This window comes from Leptonychotes weddellii, chromosome 5, assembly GCF_054177405.1.
Source record: "Leptonychotes weddellii isolate Sample4059 chromosome 5, ASM5417740v2, whole genome shotgun sequence".
Classification (NCBI taxonomy): Eukaryota; Metazoa; Chordata; class Mammalia; order Carnivora; family Phocidae; genus Leptonychotes; species Leptonychotes weddellii.
The window spans coordinates 40591103-40608590 of record NC_138373.1 but is presented as its reverse complement, the minus strand read 5'-3'; the positions used below and the strand labels follow the sequence as shown (position 1 = coordinate 40608590).

The 17488-nt window shown below is 49.8% G+C and overlaps 2 protein-coding genes across 7 annotated transcripts in view; one reads left to right on the top strand and one right to left on the bottom strand.

Annotated features, from left to right (window-relative positions):
• The window catches only part of FBH1 (F-box DNA helicase 1), a 52195-nt gene extending 46128 nt beyond the window's left edge, over positions 1-6067 (bottom strand). The window contains exon 1 of one of the 4 annotated variants that reach the window (XM_081820531.1): positions 5931-6067. In XM_081820531.1, coding sequence (XP_081676657.1) covers position 5931 — 1 coding nt within the window. In that variant the 5' untranslated portion in view covers positions 5932-6067. Of the gene's footprint in view, positions 1-1881; positions 4435-5930 lie in introns of those variants that run through there. The other 3 variants (XM_006734765.3, XM_031029685.2, XM_081820530.1) reach the window with 3 other exon arrangements.
• Positions 6068-6286: 219 nt separating this feature from the next.
• Positions 6287-16993, top strand: ANKRD16 (ankyrin repeat domain 16). 3 transcript variants are annotated; one of them, XM_081820532.1, is made up of 7 exons: positions 6287-7145; positions 9331-9551; positions 11430-11472; positions 13756-13864; positions 14182-14343; positions 15201-15279; positions 16227-16993. In XM_081820532.1, the coding sequence occupies exons 1-7, from the start codon at positions 6826-6828 to the stop codon at positions 16430-16432; spliced, it is 1140 nt and encodes a 379-aa protein (XP_081676658.1). In that variant the 5' UTR covers positions 6287-6825; the 3' UTR covers positions 16433-16993. The 3 variants fall into 3 exon arrangements, with proteins under 3 accessions (XP_081676658.1, XP_081676659.1, XP_081676660.1); XM_081820533.1 differs by having other exon boundaries at positions 6290-7145; positions 16294-16993; XM_081820534.1 differs by having other exon boundaries at positions 6294-7145; positions 16124-16259.
• The last annotated feature ends 495 nt before the right edge of the window (positions 16994-17488 follow it).

The following is a 17488-nucleotide window of genomic DNA, read 5'->3' as shown; positions in this document are numbered from 1 at the left end:
TGATTACCTGCAGTAATTATTACCTGTATCCATCATCGAATCTCTTCACCTTGACAACAGTCGGCCCTAGCCCCGCCTCCCTAGGCCACCCCTCTCTAGGCAGGCCCACTGACCGAGGTCTCCCCTGAGCAACAGCTGTTCTCAACCTCTCCTGGACTGGAAGCCCCTAGAAGGCTGGGAACATGTCTCACCACCTTATTCCTCAAAGCTCTTAATACTTTGCAAGTAACAGACCCTGAGCTACTCGTTGAATGAGACGCACACCGCTATGATTCCTCGACTCTGTTCTCATCAGTCGGCTTCATTCCTGAATCTTTAGTGCAAAACCACTTACAAAACAAGTCACAGAAAGTGAAACAGGCTGCTCTGGGTTGTTTCTCTTCTTCCTCAGCACACAGCGAGTCTACACTTCTCTGTCTTGACCACAGTTAGGATGTCACTCTGACTGAGCTCGAGCCAACGGGATGCAAATAAAAGCGACGGGGCCCTTGCAGGCCTGGCCCACAAAACCTCTCAGGCTTGTTCCTCCATCTTCTGCCCCCCTTCCAGTTAACAGGGAACTTGACTCCCCAGCATCAGTAGAGGCTCCATGTTGAAAATAGAAGCACCTCCAGCAGCCTGGGTCCTTGGATTACTGCTTCAAAGAGGGCCACTCCCCCCCATTCTCCAATACTCACACACACACACACGCACGCACACACGCACGCACGCACACACACACGCACGCACTCACACACTCTCACACACACAAACTGGAACCACCTTAGATTGTCCTGAGATTGAGAAATGAACTTTGTCATTACATGTTTGGGTCTAATTGTTACTGTAGCCAAGCCTACTCTAACCATCCCAAGATCATTTGAAATTGATACCAAGTAATTTTCTTTCTTCCCCTATCATTGCTAATCAGAATTTCTAACAAAAAGTCCTCTAAAACTTACAGGTTACAGACCTAAATGGACACGATGAAGATAATAAATATCTACAATTCTACAATTCCTGGAGGGAAAGACTTAAATAACTGCTTAAAAAAAAAAAAAAAGAAAGAAAGAAAAGAAATCAGGGCACCTGGGTGGCTCAGTCAGTTAAGCGTCTGCCTTCAGCTCAGGTCATGATCCCAGGGTCCTGGGATCGAGCCCCACAGCAGGCTCCCTGCTCAGCGGAGAGTCTGCTTCTCCCTCTGCCCCTCCCCCTGTTTGTGCTCTGTGTGTGTGTGTCAAATAAATAGATAAAATCTTAAAAGAGGAAAGAAGGGAAGGGAAGGGAGGGGAGGGGAGGGGAGGGGAGGGGAGGGGAGGGAAAGGTAATTGTCTAGGACAAAGTACCTGACCGGACAGACTGCTCCTAAAAGAACCACAGAGGGCAGTTCTGCTAACTTACTGAGTCACCTAACCTCATCCTGTTTGTTCCCCACAAGCCGCCTGCTTTTCTCGGAGGGGCTCAGTGAAGACAGACAAGTGGACACTTTCCGTCTTGGGTTTCCTATGGAGATAGCAGGGTGCGCTGCAATGTGGCCCATTATGGCAAGGATCCAGGTACTTCACAGGTCAAATTGCAACCTGTGAGACCTAAGGGCCCAATTCAACCAGTTAATGTATTATTTCCCAACTTCAGCCCTGCAGGAAGTATTCATTCAAGCCAGGAAGTACTTTGCAGTAATAAAACCACCCTGTAGGTCTCTGAGATACTTGTAACAATTATCTGTAAAACTGTGTATTCGATATGCCTCATATGCAAATTACTATAGTGTATTTTACTGTTATTATATTATCATCAACTGTTTGTGTGCATATTAACATGTCTTCCACTTGGACTGAAAGCTCTGTCATCTGGCAGGAGGCAGGAGCGAGGGCCTCCCTCAGCCCAGCACCCAACACATACCACTCCATGTGTAACTGGCGATCAGACAAATGCACCCCCGCAGTGCTCCCCCGCTTCCCTCCATAGAAGTTCGGTTCTTCCTTGACTTCGAAACCCAGAAGTTCCTTTTCATATCCTCACTGGAACCTCACCAGATCCTACGACTGGGCCACGCTTTAACCGGGGCTCAGAGGAGGCTTGCTTCAAGTCACGACACAGCTTGTAGGCGACAGCTTGTTCGGACTCCCCAGGGGCAGTGTTCTTTCTCCTGTAACATTCCGCCTTCTGTATCCAGCAGGCTTTAAAGCAGCCTCTGAAAACTTCAGGCTTGATTTCTAGGTCACTTTTTTTCATCATTGTGAAACGTCATAACCGAAGACTTAATAACAAGTGAGTATTTAGAAAACATAACTGTGAAGAAAATAATCACTAACTACAGTAAGCTCAAAATGGAAAAACTTCAAAATACTGTGTCTGCATTAGCACTGCAAGAAATAAACGCAGAAAGAAGATACTGTGGTCCTAGCTCCCTTGACAGGGTGCCTCCCATCGCCACATCCTGCTTCTCTAGAAATCCCACAAGCCTGGCTCGCAGGCTTGATCTTCCTCAGATCATCTCACACCCCGCAAACACCTGCTCCTCCCGAAGAGAAAGCATTCATTTATTAGAACACACAAGGACGGAGATGCAGGTTTCTCACAAGGATAAGAAGGAACGGTGAAAAGAAAGGAAAAATAAGAAAATTACTGTTACTTACAGCCTAGAGTATATTTTTATATATTTGAAAGGCTTTTCCTTCTGTCAATTCATTCCACAAGCACTTTTAAGTTGTCACTATATCCCAGATTCATTATAAACACCATGAAGGCTTCCTCTCTGGTGTCGAATGCTAAACAGCGAGCGTACAAAACACAAACAATTTTGCCTGCGCGTAAGGCAGCGAGCAAAACAATCACAAATCACCGTACATCAGGCACTATACACATGCGGTGCTGTGAGAGTAAAGGGAACAGAGGAGGGATGCTGAAAAAGACTTTATGAAGAGTCAGCCTCAGAAGACGAGTAGGATTCAGTAGGGCAAAAGAAACACTATGTACAAAACACAGAGAAATAGCACAGCACTGGTGCAGTGGGAAGTCGAATTTCATTAGAACAAGAGGTTCACAGATGGGGAAGAAGGCTGGAAGAGGAATTTGAAGGCACAGATTGTAAAGGTCCTTAAATAGAGCACTAAAGAAATTGTGGGCTTCACCGTGTAGGTGTTTTGGGGGATCATCTAGCTTACCAGCAGGGCCAACGTAGAGTCAGATTCACACTCTACAACAGTCATCCTGGAAGCTGGGTAGAGGATGGACAGACACTGACACCGCCAGGAAAATCAGACAGAAAGCCACTTCCTTACCCGAGACAAGAGTTGGGAAAGGCCTGAGCAGCAGCAGAAATAGGGAGGAGAGGAACAGGAAAATCAACACATCTTCTTCAACAAGACTGAGAAGAACGATGAAAGAGAAGGAGTGACAAAGGTAACTGACATTTCTAGCGGGAACCCAGAAGTCACGTCATCAACCACGTTAAGGAGTGAAAGAGAGTGTTTTTGTTTTTTTGCTTTTTCCTGGAAGGGGAAGATGAAAGTTTTCCCGTTTTGAAAGCAGTTGTTTGTTTTGCTTCGTTTTAAAGTTATCTGTGGGATGCCGGTTTAAGCTCCAAGCTGAACTTTGAAATAGGAGACTGGTCCTCAAAAGGCATGTGAGTGACAGTAGAAGCCGTAAGATGTGAGATGCTGTGAGATAAATTTCTAGGAGTAAGTGATTTCCAAGCCAGAAGGGCAAAGATAGAATCCAATTTGGTTTTCAAATAAAATCCGCCTAGGAAGGATAGAGGGATATGAGAAGCAGCAGAGAAAAGATGATGGCAGCAAAACTGAACTCACAGTTCTATGACCAATACTAACAGTGTTCACACACTCACAGACCACAGAACACGCCAACAATCAGGACACCGATGACCGTAGCTGAATGCTACAGGACCACGAAATACAACGTACGAGAAAGGAGAGAAGACAGCCACGTAGCAAATCCCAATGCCAATACTGACTACAAGAGAAATGAGACATTAAATAGCAGACCACAAATTCCAAAAGCCTGTGGAAAAGAAATGGGCAGCCCAACTGGGAAATCAGCAAGACCAAAACACAGTTCCATCTGTCAGCTTACTGTACAGATTCCTCTCCTCTACACCAAGCTTTTCCTCTAGAAAATCACAAGGGCCATGGTCAGATGTGTATACATTATCATCTAGTTATCCATAGGGGGATACAGAAGCTACATTCCTAAAGAACACAGGAGAGGATTTGCATTGAGGGCACCAGGTAAGTGACCAATTATCTGGATTTGAAATATTCTTATTGTGGGGCACCTGGGTGGTTCAGTTGGTTAAGTGACTGCCTTCGGCTCAGGTCATGATCCCAGGGCCCTAGGATCAAGCCCTGCATCAGGCTCCCTGCTCCTCGGGGAGCCTGCGTCTCCCTCTTCTGCCTGCTGCTCCCCTGCTTGTGCTCTGTCAAATAAATAAAATCTTTAAAAAAAAAAAAAAGAACTATTCTTATGTGCATCCATGTGTCCCCATTTTGTTTTTAAAAACAGGGAAACCAGGGGTGCCTGGGTGGCTCAGTCATTGAGCATCTGCCTTCAGCTCAGGTCATGATCCCAGGGTCCTGGGATCGAGCCCCACATCAGGCTCTCTGCTCGGCAGGAAGCCTGCTTCTCCCTCTCCCACTCCCACTGCTTGTGTTCCCTCTCTTGCTCTCTCTGTCAAATAAATAAAATCTTTAAAAAATAAAAACGGAAACTGGAGACATAAGGCAAGAAAAAATGGGGTTGTTTGTGATTAGGATGGGGCTGGGGGGCATGAGCAGCAAAAAATTTGAAGTTACAAGATGCCTAAGCTTCCATTTGCACCAAACCAACAGCCGCAGTAAGAGCAATGCTGGGCATGTTCTAAAACTTGACGCATTTCAAAATACTTTTAAGCCTACCCTTTGCTGAAGTGGCAAGATATAATGGAACAATAACTTTGGCAAAGCTGATATTGGACCCAGTTCTGTCTCCAGTGACTACTCATATTACTCAGTAAATTAACCAAATTCAATCTGCTCATTAGTGAAATGGGCTTGTTTGCATGGGTCCTACCAGAGGTCTCCTTTCATTTTATCTCCCTTAATTTATGTGAGCACAGTGCCAGGCCCCAGCAGGAGCTTACTAGGTGCCACCACCCTTTGTTCCAGAGGACTTCACTACCTCTAGCTCCATGGGGAAATCACTAACTTCTTGAGGCATCAATTTCCCCACCCGTAATACTGCCTCACAGGGCTGTCTGCAAATTAATTAACGTACTCTGTAAACCATACAGAGTAACACAAAATGTAAAGCATAACTGTTTCCAGGCCCGGCAAAGAGTAGCAACTTTTGGACTGAAAAACCAGGAGGTCTGAATGACTAGTACCCAATAAGACCTGGTTAAGAATTCAGCACCTGCCCTAATCTCTCGCATCACCCCATTCAGCTTGCTTAGATCTCAACGTACCCTCCACAGGACAAGCTCAAGGCCTTCCCACATCACCCTAATTTTCTTAGTATTCAGAGGAGAGGTATTCAGATAAGGAACCTACAAATGAAAGAGTCGCAAGAAGACACAATCAAATGACTCGCCCAAGGTCAAAACACCAGGGTAGAAAAGGAAATGCGGGCTTGTCAGCCACCGAGGCCACGTCCCCCGTGACTCCTTCTGCAACCGACGGTGAACGACCAGCACCCCCCTTCCCCGGCCGCAGGACGCAGTGTGGGGGCGCCCCTCGCCCTCCTGCGTGCACGCCCCGCCGACCCCCTCCAGCCTGGCAGCCCGCGGCGGACTCGAGCTCCTGCACAGCTGTGCTCGTCCCGGGCCCCCACGCCCCCCGCGGACCTGCTCCCAGCCCCGCCAGGCCGGACCCCCGCTCAGGACCCCAAGAGCTGAAGTGTCCACACGGCAGAGCCCCGCCCGCGCTCCCTGCCACGTCCGCGGCCTCACGCACTATGGCGCTCCGGACCGGGCCTCCCGCCGCCGCCGCCGCCGCCGCCGCAGGGCCCGGGCCGCCCGGCCTCCCAGTCCCAGCGTCCCCAGGGCAGCGCCAGCCCGAGCAGGCCGCGGACTTCCTCCCCCAGCTCCGCCCCAGCCGCAGCCCCGGGAAGAGCCCGCCGCCAGGGCTGACGGACTGCCTGCATGTCCAATCGGAACGGCACACGGAGGGGGCGTGCTGACGGACTGCTCCAGCGACCAATCGGAACGCGCTCCCCCAGGGGGCGCGGCTACCGCCAGCGGACCCCGCCCCGTCCGTGCTTCCGCTGGGGCCGAGGAGGCGAGTGGAAACTTTCCCAGAGTTCCTCCGAGCGCCCGCGAACCCGAGGAGGGGTCGCGGCCGGGAGTGGAGGGGGTGGTTGAGGTTGGGTGAGGGAGGGGCTGAGGGTGGGGACGCGCGGGGCCCCACCTCCTCCCTGAGGGCCCGCGGCTGCCTGGCGACGGGAAGGCGGCGGTCCCGGCTGGGATCCCGGCCCCTCTCGGGTGCAGCCCCGCGCCGGCTCCTCCTCCTCCGCCGCCGCCGCCCAGCTGGCTGCTGTCGGGGCCGGGCGGACCCTGCTGCCGCGTGGAGCGAGCCCTGGCCCGGGGCCGGCTGGGCGGCAGCACCCCTCACATCTGATGTGGCTCCCCCAAATGCAGCCCGTGCGGGCGGCAGCCTGGGAACGAGCCTTGGGCCCGTGAGCACAGCCGGGCCCGCATCCGGAGCGCGCGTCCGCGGCGGTCGGCGAGGCGAGTCGCCCGCTGGAGGACCACCCGCGCATAGAGCAGCGGAGGTCCGGGCGTCCCGGGGGGCGCGGGGGTCAGGGCTGGGGGCCCGCACGCCCCTTCCTCCGCCACCGGCGCCCGCGGCCATGGCAGCGCCGGGGGACCCGCGGCGGCTCTACCGGCTGGTGCAGGAAGGCCAGCTGTGCGCCCTGCGGGAGGAGCTGCGGGGAGCCGGGCGCGTGGGCTACCCGGGGCCCGCCGGGGACACCCTCCTGCACTGCGCCGCCCGCCTCGGGCATCGGGACGTGCTGGCCTATCTGGTCGAGACCTGGGACATGGACATCGAGGCCGCCAACCGAGACTACAAGCGGCCTCTGCACGAGGCTGCCTCGCAGGGCCACCGGGACTGCGTGCGCTACCTGCTGGGCAGAGGAGCCGCGGTCGACTGCCTGAAGAAAGCCGACTGGTAGGTGGCTGGGGTTCCCGAAAGACCCTCCCCCCCAACTTCTCCGCAGAGTTATGGATTCCCGTGTACTTTTTCGCCTCGACACCATAGCTTCTGAGCCTACCCCTGGAGGACAGATTACCCTCTGTGAACAGTGGGGTACTCTTACGGGATTAAACTGTTCCAGTCCTCTGTTCCAAACCCTTTCCCTTTATGAAACAGTATGGAATACGATCAAACAATGAATTGTCTGTACTACCTATAGCTTGAGCCTCGCCTAGCTAAATGATTACTTCACCAGTAGCATTGTTTTAATTTGTTATTTTGGAATAGAGGTTCACAGAAGGTTGCAAAGAAATGTTCAGGGAAGCCCCGTGCGCCCTTCCCCCAGACTCCCCCAAAGTTACCATCTTACACAGCTATGGTACAATACCAAGACTAAGAAATTGACACTGCTACTACGGTCGATGTATTTAATCAGATTTCACCAGTTACACAGACACTTCAGTGTGTGTGGTGCTTTATGTGATTTTATCACATGAATAGCCTTGCGTGAGCACCTCCACAGACAAGATATTCCGAGGTACCATCACACAAACCAATTGCATTTTGTCAGACAGACATTGTTTCCAGTACTCGCTATGTGGTGATGAACATCCCAAGATTCATAACATAACGAAGTTCCTGCCTGCAAGTGATTTCTGATCTGATATAAATATGAACCACAGCAGATAGGCTTACAGTTAAATAAAGTGCATCTTGCCTGCTGGGATGAGGGAGTCAGCATGGTTATGTTTTGAGGGCTGCACTTTGGCTATGACTTAGTACAAGACTGATTTTCTTCTGCTGCTGGTGAACTGGTCTAAAGACCATTCCAACAGACATATTACCTCATACATGCCTCAGAACAATTCTGTGGATAGGGAACTGACCTTTCCCCAAAAATCCATTAAAGAGGCAAAGTTCATTTGAGTTTGTATGTGAGAGGTGTAGTTGCAGTGAGAAATTTTTGCCCATTCTCACCTTTCTGGCTTTCTGCAATACCTTCCCTGCTTTTCCAATCATCCTGCCTTGCTCAAGATTTATTCCCTCTGTGAAGTCCTTCTGGAAAGTTCCAGCCTTCATTTATCTGGGTTTCTCCCTCTGTAATTTCTCATTCACTCTCATTGCTACATCCCCCCCACAAAAGTGTTGGTAATTAATTAATATCATAGCAATCTTAGGAGATAGATCCTAGATGTGGCCTTAGAGGTCTCCTAGGTATAGTGAGCTCCCACTGTGTGCCAGACATGGGTCCTAACCCTGGGAATCAGGAGGTAAATAAGACCTGCCCTTGCTTTCCAAGGGTTATGTCTCTCTCGTTTTACAGATGACAAACCAGAAGCTCATGGAACTGAAATCGCTCATCCAAGATCATTTATGAGAAGAGAAAGGATAGATCCACCTCCTTTGATATTAATGTAGTTTATTCCCATAATTGTGAACACAAATCAGTTCAGAAACTTATTGTAATCACACTGTTCCGTTTATGTCACCAATGTATGCTCCTAATGGGTAGGCACTGTGTCAAGTGTTCTTTTTTAGCCCTTTTTCAGCACAATTTAATTCATAAATGATTACTGATTGAAGTGAATGGGATAAGTCCAGGGGAGTATCTCTTACACAAATATTATTCAAGACATGGGCGCCTGGGTGGCTCAGTTGGTTAAGCATCTGCCTTCAGCTCAGGTCGTGATCCTGAGGTCCTGGGATCGAGACCCATGTTGGGCTCCCTGCTCAGTGGGGAACCTGCTTCTCCCTGTCCTTCTGCCACTTCCCCCTGCTTGTGCTCTCTCTTTCTCTCAAATAAATAAAGAAAATCTTTTTAAAAATACATTATTCAAGACAAACTGTCTATGGTTTTGATTAACTCTGTCTCAGTTTGGTCCCATAGTCTAAACTTGTCCAGAAGCAGGTTTGCCTCCTCGGTATTCTCCTCCTGCAGGCAGGCACGCCTACATCCTAATCACTTTCCCTTTCTTATTTCTCCCAGTCTCACAGCAGGCAAAGAAGTTGCCAGTCAATGCTGTTTTCCTGCTTCCCAGACCCTTGAGTCCTCTAGGTTTTCCATCTCTGCCAAGGGCATGTGCTTTTCTGAAGACCCAGCTGCTCACTTCTAATGTCTCAGCTGCCCTTCTGTCTGACAGTTTGTCCTGATTGGCCTTAGGACTCCTTTGATGATGGCCTGCACAAGGAAGAATCTGGAGGTGATCCAGGACCTTGTAGAACATGGTGCCAACCCACTTCTGAAGAACAAAGACGGCTGGAATAGTCTCCACATTGCCAGCCGAGAGGGTGACCCTCTGATCCTCCAGTACTTGCTCACTGTTTGCCCAACCGCCTGGAAGACAGAGAGCAAAATCGGGAGAACTCCTCTGCACACGGCAGGTACAGCTGGGAGCTCTGCAGAGACGCAGGCACGGATGTGCAGCCCGCCCACCGGGCCCTGTAGAACGCCTTCTAGTTAGGGGCACCCACAGGGCTGGAGGGGTTTGGAAACTAGAGGGCCAGGAATAAGAGCAGCTTTGGGGTATTTCAGCATATAGTTTGTTCCTACAGCTAATAGAACTTGGCACATAATATGTTCTTTTTTCTCATATTCGTATCTGTCCTGTCCTCCCCAGTTTGTTGGAAAGCTCATTCTGTTCTTTACTGTCTTTGACCTTGGGCAAGGGACTTAGCCTCTTAAGCAAATTTCCTCATCAGCAAAATAATGATGGTAATGATGCCCATATCACAAGGTTGCTATAGAGTTTAAGGAACGGGATGTATATAAATCCCCTGTTGCAGGGCTTGACACACACTGAGCACAGAACAACTAGGTGTGGCTATTTTCAGGATGGTGTTTACGTTGTCATTGTTACCCAAAGGAGGAAAAGAGACAATATTTCCGAATATCCTCAGCAATACTTACCACAGTGCTAATCCATTTAAATAAATATAGGAACTTGTAATGAAGGTACCTGGGCCTGAGTGTCTTTGACTTATCTAGTGATAATGTCAATAAATATGTGGGACACAACTGAGTAATTATTCTTAAATCTGAATTATCTATTCATAGATTATTTTAAATTAGTGAAAAGCAAAAAGTGCTGTGGTGTAAGACAACACAGATATTAAAGACCTCAAGAGTCCAGATCAAGAAATTTAAAAAATGATCTTTAGCCTTCTGGATAGTACATTGAATTAAAATACAGGGCCTTGGGGCACTGGGTGGCTCAGTCTTTAAGCGTCTGCCTTCAGCTCAGGTCATGATCCCAGGGTCCTGGGATCGAGCCCCGCATCGAGCTCCCTGCTCGGCGGGAAGCCTGCTTCTCCCTTTCCCACTCCCCCTGCTTGTGTTCCCTCTCTCACTGTGTCTCTGTCTGTCAAATAAATAAAATCTTTAAATAAATAAATAAATAAATAAATAAATAAATAAATAAATAAATAAATAAAATACGGGCCTTGGTTTCTCAAAACATCAATACCTGTGACATGATATAGTTTAGGAAATATGCATAGAATTATTACAGCTACAGAGAGCAGTTAGGGACCAAGGAATTCTTTTTAAATCTTTTTTTTTTTTAAAGATTATATTTATTTATTGGAGAGAGTGAGAGAGAGCATGAGAGGGGAAAGGGTCAGAGGGAGAAGCAGACTCCCCACCGAGCAGGGAGCCCGACATGGGACTCGATCCCGGGACTCCAGGATCATGACCTGAGCCGAAGGCAGTCGCTTAACCAACTGAGCCACCCAGCGCCCTCTTTTTAAATCTTTACAAGTGAGTAGAAAAACTTTTCTCTGCTATGAATTATTTGACTAGTTCCCCTAGAAACAATCAGCACCTAGCCATTCACAGAAAAGAGTGGAGAACAGATAGTTGAAATCTTTATTATTGAGTGTCGTTCTCTTTAGTAGGAGAATTACATTCCTGCTTATTTTGTCATGGATCATTATTAATATGTTTTACATTTCCTGGGCAAAAACTGACTGGCCCTAAGGATTTGCAGCACAAAAGTGAGGAGAAAGTTGAGGACTGAGAATTTACCATTGAAGTGCTCAAAAAAACAAGAAAATCGAGTGTTGGCTAAGTGCCTGTTAAGTGAAAACATCATCGTTACCACTTACCCAGCTAAATTTTTATTTTTCTAGAATGGTAACAGTGTCCCTGATTTAATGACTGCTTCCCGTAAGTCCTAGCTAAAAGGATGGGGCAGAGAGAGGAGGAAAGAAGAGTTTTATACCTGCACTAAAAAGCTCTGACTCTAAACTCTCTTCTTCCAGCAATGCATGGCTGTTTAGACGCAGTGAAGGTCCTTCTCCAGAGGTAAGAACAAAACAGCAAATGGGGGGAAGGATTCCCTAATTGTGACAGTTAATATCGATGCTATAGGAAAAGCTCAGAAAAAGTGCTCAGAAAGAAACTAACATACCCAAAGAGAGATGAACAAAGGACATAACTCAAAGAATATAAAACAAAAATCGCTAAGTAACATGAGAAAAAAAAAATCATGCATGCATCTGCTCATTTTGCAAGTATTCATATACTCAGTGCCTCAGCACTCACTTAGCACTATACCATGTGCACGGGCTGCAAGAGAAGCCAGCCAACAGGGGTCCTCCCCATGGAACTCACACACTGGCAGACAAGATTCACTGTTCACGTCCTGTGAGTCCAAGGAGTACAAGGAATCGCAGGATCCCTCCAGGAACATATGCCAGGAAGACCCACCTTGCCGGGGAGTGAGGAATCTTGGCCCCCAGGGTATTCAAGCTATCCGAAGGAGGCTAAAAGTGGGAGGTGGGCCACATTCCAGACAGAGGTAACAATCCCCGTGAATGCTCAGAGCTAAGAGAAAGCATGGTGCTTTAGAAAACTGAAAGTCCAGTGTGAGCTGGTGCCCCAGGAGTGACAGGGAGAAGAGTGCATGATGAGGAAGGCCAGACTTAGGGAGGACAGAGGACTATATGAGGACTTCAGATTTTATTCTAAGTGTATGCGATGCCATTGAAGGGTTTTAAGCAGAGTGACGGGTGGACAGTAATAAGAAATTTGCATTTTTCAGAGATCCTCTGGTAGGAAAATAGAGAATGGATTGGGGGGAAGCAGGAGTGGGGGCCGTGAATGTTGGGAGGCCGTTGCAGTTCAACAGGAGAGAAATAATGGTAGCTGGACTAAGACCCTGACTGTAGGGGTGAAGAGAAAGACATGGAGATACTTAAGAGGTGGGATCAATAGATCCAGGTGAATAATTTGATGAAGGGAGTGAGGGAGGAGACGTCAGGATGACAGGTTTCTCGCTGAGCAACTGGTGATGGTGCTGGTGCCATTTACTGGGACAGAGAGCCCTGGAGGAGGAGCAGGTTTGCCAGGAAGATGATAATTTCACTTTCGGACACATTGAGTTGCATGCATCTCTGAGGCGCCCAAGCAGAGATGTCGAGTGGCCAGCTACAGACACAGATCTGAAACCCATAGGAGAGGTGTGAGCTGAGAAACAAAGGTGGGCATCATCAACATAGAACTGATGACTGGATTCACGAGAGTGGAAGAGATTATCAGAGCAGATACTGAATAGTGAGAAGAGACCAGGACTTAATGCAGTGCTGTGAGGAAGCAAAGGTCCTCCTGTGGATGGAGGAGAGAAGAGGGGCCTCTGTGAGGTCATATCGAAGCTGTAATCTGAAGTGAAGGAGGGAGAACCAGTGTTCCAAGCAGAGGGGATCAGCAAATGCAGAGGCAGCAAAAAGCTGGGCAACTGGAGGAGAAGATAATGAGCAAGAAGAGGGTAGGACAGATAGGACCTTAACGAAGGTAGAAAAGGTGGGAAGGGGGGCCAAGAAGGTAGGTCGGATAGGACCCTGAAGGTAAGAACAGAAGAGGAGAGGAGAGGTAGGAATGGAAGAAGGTAGGTCAGGTAGGAGGCGGGACCAAGAAGAAAGGACAGATAGGATCATAGAGAAGGTAGGAACAGAAGAAGGTAGGTCCATTTGGAGTCGGGACTGAGAGGAGAACCAGGGAGACGGTAGGACAGGTAACTGTGAAGAAGGTAGGAATGGAAGGAGGTCACATTGGAGGCTGAATTAAGAAAAAGGACAGGTAGGAATAGAAAGGATAGGACAGCGGAGTAGGTGGGAAAAGAAAAAGGCAGGATTGAGATGAAGGTAGGACAGTTGGGAAAAGCAGGACTGGGAAGGAGGTGGGAGGAGGAGGAGGACCAGGAAGGACGTGGGTGGCCCCGAGGAGCCTGGGGAGATGAGTAGACGCCACATTATCCTGACCCCAGGGTCATGAGGGTTTAGATTTTCCTTTGTGGTTGGGAGGTAAAGGTTTCAAGCAGGAGTGGCCATACCCAGGGTGGTCTGGTGGCTGTGAGAATGGTTAGCAAGGCAGGAGCCACGGTGGGAGAAGTGGACCCAGAACTGAGATTTTGGTAACAGGCTGGTCATGAGGGGAAGACGATGCCTGTAAATGGGGTGAGGAAGTCCGAGGAGGGGCTGAGTTTGGGGGACAGGGACCGCGCTCCGGTCTCCGCAGCGTGTGTGTGTGTGTGTGCGCACGTGCGGCAGGGACCCCTGTCTGACCTGCCGCTTTGGGTTCGGGCGGCAGGTGCCAGTACAGAGCCGACTGCGCGGACAGGTGTGGCTGCACGCCCTTCATGGATGCGGTTCAGTGCGGCCACATCGATGTGGCCCAGCTGCTGCTCGAACAGCATGAGGTATAGAAACGGTTCTTCCCATGAGTCTCAGACCAGGGAGCACCTCTGATGTGGGCTCAGGGTCACGGTGGGCGAGCGGGAGGCAGACGTCCTTGTCTGGGGCCCCTGCGAGGCTCACGTGTGTGATGAGCAGGGAGCAGTTAGAGGAGGAGGAGGATCCAGTAAGTGGCTGGACCGCAGGAGTGAGCGCAGGCTGCTCACCGAGGGCGCCGGGGGCCAGAGCATGGGGTCTGGCCTGTGTTTGGCCAGAGAGGCCTTGGGGATCCACCAGGAGGTCCCTGCTCCTCACATGTGGCCTCCCCTCCCCCGCCCACCAGGCTTGCTGGGCGGCGCGGGACGCCCTGGGCGCACAGGCCATCCACAGGGCAGCCGTCACCGGGCAGGACGAGGCCCTCCGCTTCCTGGTGTCCAAGCTGGGTGCTGACGTGAACGCCAGGGCAGCACCCAGCCACCTGACGCCACTGCATTTCGCCGCTAAGGTTTGTCTCTCCGGGAAAGCCTTCCCTCCGTGTGATGTCCAGGCTTTCGTTCGCACCCGCCCTTGTTCCATTTTCAGGAATAATGTCGTTTGCAGCCCTAAGAATCCCCCATGTAAAGTCCTGCTGCTCTGTCCTTACACTAGATTCCAGAAGGGAACATTTCTGCAGTGGAGGCTCGCTGCTTACACGCCCGGTCTCAACTGTTAGGCGTGTTTTGCGGGTTATCTTCAGCCTCACTGGCTACCTACCCCGACTGGCTTTTCCAGCAGCAGCAGGAATAATTATTTCCCTGTGAACGGCACTCCCCTATTCCCCAGGAAGGCAGTGGAGAGATGAGGGTGCCCCGAGCCTGGCGGAGGCCGCGGAGGGGATGGAAGGGATTTGCAGCCATGATTCCCTGTCTCCCTGGGTACTCGAGGCCTGGCCAGCTAGACAGGAGTCCTGTCAGGTGCTTGTAATCGGTGACACGTGCTGTGATGCATGCTGTGACAAACGTCCAGGACAGGTCGCGGACTCCCTGTTTATCTTCTCTCTGAAATTCCAATAAAGAGCATGTTTGCTGGGAGAGATTCTGGAAGCACATGTTCCGTGTGAATCAGGATGCATGCTCCCAACAGCAGTAGTCGGTAATTTGGCCTACAGAGTAGATCCTCTGTATTTTAATAACGAAATGTCACCAAAATCTGGATTTGACAGCTTACATTCCAACCTGAGAGCTGTGTGAGTCTCCCTCTAGATGTGAAAATTCCATTTTAGCAGCTGAGTTTTTTAGAAAAAGTACCTAACATGTATTAGTTTGTGTTTAAAGGCTTGTTTATTTCCTCGTCACGGGATAACAAGTGTATTTCAACCCTCAGGAAGGACACGTGAGCACAGTCCGGGTGCTCCTATCCTTGGGTGCTGACATCAATTCCAAAGATGAAAGAAACCGATCAGGTATGGCTTCGTGTCCCTCGCGCCTAGGGAATGACTAGTAATCGATGTAAACAATACACGGACTTTGATATTAAAAACACTGGTTTTAGACTATTCCTCTAGTAGTAGCTCAGCAACCCGTCTTTGAAACAACATATTTGCAAAGCTCTGGCAATGTCTCTGTTCCCACGGCAATGGCAGGGCCTGCCGCTGGTCCCTGCTGTTCTACTTCGCAGCACGGCGCTGTGTGCTCCTGGGAACACTTGCTAAATCCACCACGCTGCCGGCCGCCTCAGTTCAGAGTCCCCCTAGGTCGTCTCTCTTTGGAGTGCACTTGAAAACTAGAGTCACTATAATTTTTTTCTAAGATTTGTTTATTTATTTTAGGTGGGGGGGTGGATGCAGAGGGAGAAAGAGAATTGGAAGCAGATTCCCCGCTGAGCGGGGAGCCCAATGCGGGGCTCGATCCCAGGACCCTGGGATCATGACCTGAGCTGAAGGCAGACGCTTAACCAACTGAGCCACCCAGGTGCCCCGAGAGCTAATTCTTCAGACTCAGGTTAGAATAAGCTCTCCTGTGAACATTCTGTGCACCACGGCCACCTGGCAAGCCTCTCTCTGATGCTTAGAAGCTCCCTCCGAGGCTGCACAGGACCGTCACTAAGTCCATGGACACAAGGCTTTGTCTGCAGAACTCAGGATCCTAGGGCTCGCAGGACTGACACGGAGAATTCACAAAACTTTTAAAATGGTTTCTGTGCCATTTAAAGTCGCCTGTTCATGAACTTGCTTCGTGGCTTTAGACAAAAATCTCTTATATTCTCTAATTGGTTGATGTTTTTAAAACCATTTCCAACCCCGTCAGGTTAAAAGGGAAAATACTGTGATCCCATAGAGGCAAGGTCACAGAGAGGAATCGCGGAAATATAAAATCTGCGTAGTGGAAGGAGTTTTGTTTTCGGTTGTAGCTGCTCGCCAGACGGGCATCGCTGCGGCGTCCTGCTCCAAGTCCGTGTGGCTTCTGTCTCCACGCAGCCCTGCACCTGGCCTGCGCCGGCCAGCACGCGGCCTGTGTCGAGCTCCTCCTGCTGTCCGGGCTAAGCGACTCCCCGGATGTCTCGGGCGCCCTGGCTCAGCAGCTCGCTCGCAGCGCAGATGTCCTTCAGTGCTTTGACCGCCACCCCGAGTCCTGAGGGTGCTTCTGAGCAAGGACAGGCACGGTGACCACGTCCTGCCACTGCCGTCGTTGGGGTCCCCAGCCAGAGGGCCGTGAGGACGCCGCCTCCCGAGCCCTGTGACCTACACGTGGAGTCTTTCCAGGACCCAGATTCCACTTTTTCTGCCCTTCAAGTGGAATTAGGGGATGTTCATGAAGCCAGGGTCTGGAGCCCTTAGAGAAGCACGTGACCCACGTGAATGTAACCCAGAGTACGTGTTCACGTAAATATGTCAGATGTTTTATGAGGGATGGCAATGACGATGATGTTAACGGTACAAGAGCCATAAACATAACCGGCCTGCCACTTCCTCGCTTCTTCTTGGTCATTACGGTGGTTTTACTTTGGTTTTGTAGCCAGGAAGGAGATGCCTACACAGATATTTGAGAGAAAATAATGGAAATATTTGCACATTCTAAGCGCTGCTAGTTAAGCCATAACGTTTTAATCTTGAGGTTATTTTTACTTGATGGTTCTGTGTTGGCTTTCTTCAGATAATAAACACACCTAAAAATGCAGCTAAGATATTTTCCAAACTTTTCTACTGCCTCAGTCGAAGAATGAAGTTTGTTCTTAAAATGCACGCCCTATTTCCTGTCCCGAACCCCTGCCCACTGGAGCCTGTGAGTGTTGAAGACTCTTGACATTGTAACTCCAAAAATTCTGTAGCAGTTTAAATAGTTTGAAGGGAGGCTGCTTCCTCAGGCATTTGGATTCTTTTTCTTTTTCCTTTTAGGGGGAGGTGATGAAGATCATTTTCTCTGGGTCACAAAGAATAATTAGTCCAGGTCATTCTTAGGAAATCATATGCGTCTGTCACAAGCCAGACTTGATCCTCCTGCTGGTCGTGACCCAGTAAGGACATACTGCATGTCCGTCCGGCCTGAGCATCGTGCTGGGCCGGGGAAGGAGCAAGACTTTCCAGTTCTTCATCATCCCAGACGGCACGGGCTGGTTCCTAGTCCAACAGCCAACACCTGCTGGTATCATCTGTCTCGTGACCTCTAAGTGGC

Coding starts and splice junctions, on each gene's coding strand:
- ANKRD16 (XM_081820532.1), top strand. CDS start 6,826: ATGGCAGCGCCGGGGGACCCGCGGCGGCTCTACCGGCTGGTGCAGGAA. Junction 9,552..11,429: donor AACTCCTCTGCACACGGCAG/GTACAGCTGGGA, acceptor CTCTTCTTCCAG/CAATGCATGGCTGTTTAGAC. Junction 15,280..16,226: donor AGATGAAAGAAACCGATCAG/GTATGGCTTCGT, acceptor TTTCGGTTGTAG/CTGCTCGCCAGACGGGCATC.